Raw genomic sequence first — 5,553 nt, 5'->3', positions numbered from 1 at the left:
ATTTTTGAAAAAGTTATAGCATTTTGAAAAAAACACCGGTGTCCAACTCAAAATAAGTTATGAATTTAAAAAAAAAAAAGGTGTTTTTTTCAAAATGCTATAACGTTTTCAAAAATTGATCGTTTGGGACACAAAACGGTGTTTTTTTTTTTTTTAAAAACGGTGTTATTTTAAAAATTCATAACTTTTTTTGAGTTGGATGAAAAAATTTGAAAAATTTCTGAAAAACGTCTTTCGTAAGCTAGAAAAAGAAGAAAAACTTTCAGCCAATTCTAAAGGGGTCGGGTTCAAGTTTTGTCGAAATGGGATGGAATACCCCATATGTAGCACGAGCATTGTGCTATTTTGGTAGCGGGAATCCGTCCAAAATTTGACAACTAGGTTCTTCAAGTAGCGTTGGCAACGCAGTCGGTGACGCATCCGATGTAAAGAGAAAAAAAATTTATGGAAGAAAGAATTTTTTGTGATTAAAGTAAAAGAAAAACCCGTCTTGGCTCTTTAATTTTCAAGTTGAGCTAGAGCAAATTAACAAAATGAGTTTCTTTGGTAAAATGTTTGGCGGAAAAAAGGACGTGGCTCCTACCACTGGCGAAGCCATACAGAAGCTTCGCGAGACAGAAAATATGCTGGTAAAAAAACAGGAATTTCTCGAGTCAAAAATAGAGGAAGAGTTAAACATTGCACGGAAGAATGCATCAAAAAACAAACGAGGTAAAAGTTCATCACCTTGTGTATTGCATGTTTTGATTCATAATATTTAAGTTGCGTTTCTTTCTTTCGGATATCTGCAAAGAGTTGTGACTCATTTGTTGACTTTTTAACATTTTTCTTTTAGTTTTTACAAAATAATAATACAAATTCTGGAACTCGTATATTTCTACTCTTTTTTGATTAACATATACGTAATGTTTCAAAAATATGTACACACTAACTTTATACCCCTAGGCCAATTGGCTAACACATAAAGCATATATTCATCATCCATAGATTTGTATTATTTGTTGATATATTTTGCTTGAAGCACTATTATCATTTAGAGGACAAATAACTTGTCAATGGATAATGTGATGAAACAGGGTCCAACCATTAATAATCCTTAATATGAGTTATGTGTATATTTTTATAGAAATGATTATAATTGTATTATTTTAGTTGCCTTGCAAGCACTCAAGAAAAAGAAACGTCTAGAGAAACAACTCCAACAAATAGATGGAACTTTATCAACTATTGAAATGCAACGTGAGGCGTTGGAGAGCGCTAACACAAATACAGCAGTCTTGACTACAATGAAAAATGCAGCTGACGCGCTTAAAGCTGCCCATAAGAATATGTTAGTGAATATGTGGGAGTCCACACCAAAAGGAAACATTTACAAAATTAAAGGAAATGCCCTTTAGTGCAGATCACTCCCACCTGCCGATTTTAATCGAAATTTTGATGCGCGGGTTAAAAATTGCCAACAATCCCTTCAGCACATTGATTTTCAACCATCATCTAATACGATTGCTTTCTAGTTTCAAAAAATGATTTTCAGTTTTTTGGAGGAAGTTAACACCACTGATATTTGGCTACTAACTAAAAATTAATATTTCACATATTTATGAAGTTTCATATCTAAAAGGCATATCCATATTTCGCTTGGGCGCTGAAGGCCGTCCAACAAGGCGGCCCAGTCACTCCTTAAGCTAACTACCCCAATTGGTAACACAAAGAGAATTTAAATCGTCCACCTGGTCCTTCGAGCTGCGTGGGACCGCCTTCTTCCTCTGCTTCCACATTTCATTTGCATAACTTCAACTATCTAGCGTAGCTGCTGCGTTCTAATTCGCTGAACTGTATTGGTGTCTGCATAAATCTCATACAGCTTATCATTAAATCTTCGATACTAGTCGTCGCCGACGCGTAGGGGCCCATAAATCTTTCGAAGAACTTCTTTCGAACTCTCCCGCAATCGCCTCATCTGATGTTGTCATGGTCCATGATTCTGCGCCATATAGCAGGACGGGACTATCCGTGAATTGTAGACCATTATATTCGTTTACCTATTCAGTCACAAGTAGCATTTGTTGGCAACAGTGATTCATCACTGAATTTCTTGACTTATATTCCTGTTTGTGTCATTACTGGTTCTCAAATAAACGAAGTCCTTTACTATTTCGAAATTAAGGCTGCCAAGAGTAACGTTGTTGCCATGACGCCTACGAAAAGAGGTTTTCAAATATTTAGCACATGTCCTCAACCTGTCCTGTCCACCTTTGTCATCCCCGATAAATGGAAAATGGCCAAGGTGGTTCTGCTACTAAAGCCTGGTATCTCTCCTATCGCCAGTAGCCAAGACGCTTGAAGCCATTTTGCTCCCCTATTTCAAAGCAAATTTGCAACTAGCCTGTCATCAGCATGGCTTTAGGAAACTTTATAGCACAACCACCGCACTAAATGCCATTAGCATTTAATTGCAGATAAATTGCGGTTTAAATCAAAACCCCCAGCATAGAAAAGTACTCGTTGCGCTAGATCTATCAAAAGCTTTTGATACGGTCAAGCAAGGCACGTTACTGCAATACCTGGAAGGGTGTACCCTTCCCCCATGTCTTAAAAGGTGGACCGCAAATTATCTGGGTGGCCGGCAGGCAACGGTGCAATTTAGAATTGCAACATCAAAACGAAGAAGAATTAAACAAGGGGTGACGCAGGGTGGTGTCCTATCCCCACTTTTGTTTAACTTCTACATATCAAAGATACCTCCGCCACCAGCAGGAGTTACTATCGTTTCCTACGCCGATGACTGCACAATAATGGCCACAGGCCCAGACCCACAGATCGATGAGCTTTGCAACAAAATAAACGGCTACTCCCCTGACCTCTCCAGTTTTTTCACCTCGCGAAACCTGACATTATCAACGACTGAATCATCGACGACCTTATTTACAACATGGACGTCCCAAATGTCGACCATTTTGAACATCCACGTCAATGGCACTACGCTACCGACTGTCTTACACTCCAAAATCTTGAGTGTGACGTTCGATCAGGATTTACATTTTGGTTAGCATGCAGCCGCATTGTACCGAAAATCCAGAGCCGTAATAAAATCCTCAAATCTCTTGCTGGCAGTTCTTGGGGAAAAGATAAAGAAGTGCTCATACCCACTTACAAAGCAATTTGCCAGCCGATTGCATGCTACGCGTCCCCGATATGGTCGCCAAGCCTATAGACTACTCACTGGAAGAAGCTACAGGCCTGCCAAAATACTGCCCTCAGAGCCGCCACGGGTTGTCTTCTTATGTCCCCAGAACACCGTCTACATAATGAGGCGATAAGGGAGAGAGGCGATCAAGGAGAGAAATGAAATGCTAACCAAACAGTTCCTGTTGAATACCCAGAAACCTGGGCATCCCAACAGACATCAGATTGATGAGCCAACCACGCCCAGGGGCTTAAGGAGTCATTTCCCTAAGCATAATGAGGAAATACGGCACCTGAGAACACTGTCGTATGAAGCCGAAAAACACAAACAGGTCCTCAGTGAACTCCACAAACAGGCGTCGGATATCTATGTCAGGAATTGCCCGATGGATCCTGAACTCAAAGAACAATACCCTAAACTTGCAGAAGAGGAACGCACTCCGTGTATGCCCTGCTTGCAATGTGTCCCCACATGACACCAACCATCTCTTCAATTGTAATGTTGAACCAACGCCTCTAACACCCCTCTCATTATGGTCCACCCCTATTGAAACAGCAAGTTTTCTTGGACTCCCGTTAGAGGACATTGCTGACAATTTGTGATCGGTCACACCTATTTGATGGGGCGAAGCACAGCTACAACAACAACATTACAAAACTTATACTGACAATCGGTTTGCTGCCCTCCCTATCCCGACTGATGCCCTTCAAGGGATGCGTGCAACAACAACTACAAGCAACTCTCCGCCTTTTTTTTATACTAGTAGCAACAAAACTGGGAACTTATTCCATAAATAAAAAAAACACTTGTTCACCATCAATGGTAAAATAAGCTTTTCCAATTTTTTCGAAATCACTCATGATGTAAAAGTTCCCTTGCGGTGTGAACCTTCATATATATATGTTTTTTAAAATTTAATTAATTAATACAACATTGGATAATTATGTTAGGGATGTGGATAATGTACATGATATGATGGATGATATTGCCGAGCAACAAGATGTAGCGCGTGAAATTTCAGATGCTATTTCCAATCCTGTTGCCTTTGGTTTGTATTCAAATAGTGAATGTAAGCTGGTTGACTAACTTCTTAATATACAGGTGCTGATCTAGATGACGAGGATCTAGAGCGTGAATTAGACGAATTAGAACAAGAGGAGTTTGACAAGAAAGTTATCGGCATACCAGAGCCAAATGTAACATTGCCTGAGGTACCAGCGGATGAAATGCCAGAAAAACTTCCCGAGAAAAAGAAAGCTGCAACATCTGCTTCGACTTCAATAGTAGACGATGATGGTAAGTTTAGATTCTTATTCTATTTTCAAATATGCATTTACACTTTATTCGTCTCTTTTTTTATTTTTAAGAAAATGATCCTGATATGAAACAGTTGCTTTCTTGGGCTAATTGATGCTTTTCAACTCTGCACACATACATACACTATGAAAAATGTTATTGGCAAGTGTAAAATCGTAAGCTAAAAGCGACTTGAACTAGTGGATACTTTACAATCTAATTAGTGGACGTGCAAGCTCGTATTTAGAAAATTTGAAATATATATATATAGCACATACGTAAAATTTTTAAACTATTTTTTATGAGACTAGCGTCGCAAATATGCACCCTGCTAGACAGCTATCAGTCATTTGAGACATCAGTTGACAGATATGGCTGATGGAAATTTACATCACAGCGTAAAGCAAAGTTTCTATCAGGTTGTTAAAAGCGACATGACAAATTTGTATACGATGAATTTCATATCAAAACCGATATGCATTGAACCCGACCCCCTCAGATGTTGATGAAATTTTGCATATAGGTACACTTTACCTATACAAACACAATCTCATTTTTAGAAATTGCATTTTTGAAAAATTGTGGGCGTGGCAAGGTGTCAAAGTTGTGAAAAATGACGGTAATAGGTACTTTTGAGCTGTGATAACTACGGAATGGCTCAACCGATTTCAAAGATCTTGGTACCATTGGAAAGGTATTCAGATCGGCTTTCGAAAACATACACTGTAAACAATTTTTTTTCTAAAATAAAATTTTAAACTTGAAAAAAACTTCAAAGGCCGTTTTAAAATAAAATATATTTTTTTTTAGAAAGGTCTATTTAATATATATAACATATATATATATATATCGGCGGCCACCGTGGTGTGATGGTAGCGTGCTCCGCCTATCACACCGTATGCCCTGGGTTCAACTCCCGGGCAAAGCAACATCAAAATTTTAGAAATAATGTTTTTCAATTATAAGAAAATTTTTCTAAGCGGGGTCGCCCCTCGGCAGTGTTTGGCAAGCGCTCCGGGTGTATTTCTGCCATGAAAAGCTCTCAGTGAAAACTCATCTGCCTTGCAGAT

General features: G+C 38.8%; 1 protein-coding gene across 1 annotated transcript; it reads left to right on the top strand.

The window, feature by feature from the left end:
• Positions 1–391: 391 nt before the first annotated feature.
• On the top strand, positions 392–4,767 carry shrb (charged multivesicular body protein shrub). The gene is made up of 5 exons (XM_067777052.1): positions 392–711; positions 1,153–1,330; positions 4,138–4,235; positions 4,289–4,483; positions 4,555–4,767. Exons 1-5 carry the CDS (start codon positions 534–536, stop codon positions 4,596–4,598), a joined length of 693 nt encoding a protein of 230 aa, XP_067633153.1. The 5' UTR covers positions 392–533; the 3' UTR covers positions 4,599–4,767.
• The last annotated feature ends 786 nt before the right edge of the window (positions 4,768–5,553 follow it).

Source organism: Eurosta solidaginis, chromosome 3 (genome assembly GCF_040869045.1).
Source record: "Eurosta solidaginis isolate ZX-2024a chromosome 3, ASM4086904v1, whole genome shotgun sequence".
In the NCBI taxonomy this organism is placed as follows: Eukaryota; Metazoa; Arthropoda; class Insecta; order Diptera; family Tephritidae; genus Eurosta; species Eurosta solidaginis.
The sequence above is the reverse complement of the archived record's forward strand: the minus strand, read 5'-3'. Positions and strand labels throughout refer to the sequence as shown.

Bases quoted from the DNA above. Each gene is read 5' to 3' on its own strand.
- shrb (XM_067777052.1), top strand. From the start codon at position 534: ATGAGTTTCTTTGGTAAAATGTTTGGCGGAAAAAAGGACGTGGCTCCT. The intron at 712-1,152 runs GTAAAAGTTCAT...GTATTATTTTAG, and splicing joins TGCATCAAAAAACAAACGAG to TTGCCTTGCAAGCACTCAAG. The intron at 4,484-4,554 runs GTAAGTTTAGAT...TTTATTTTTAAG, and splicing joins TTCAATAGTAGACGATGATG to AAAATGATCCTGATATGAAA.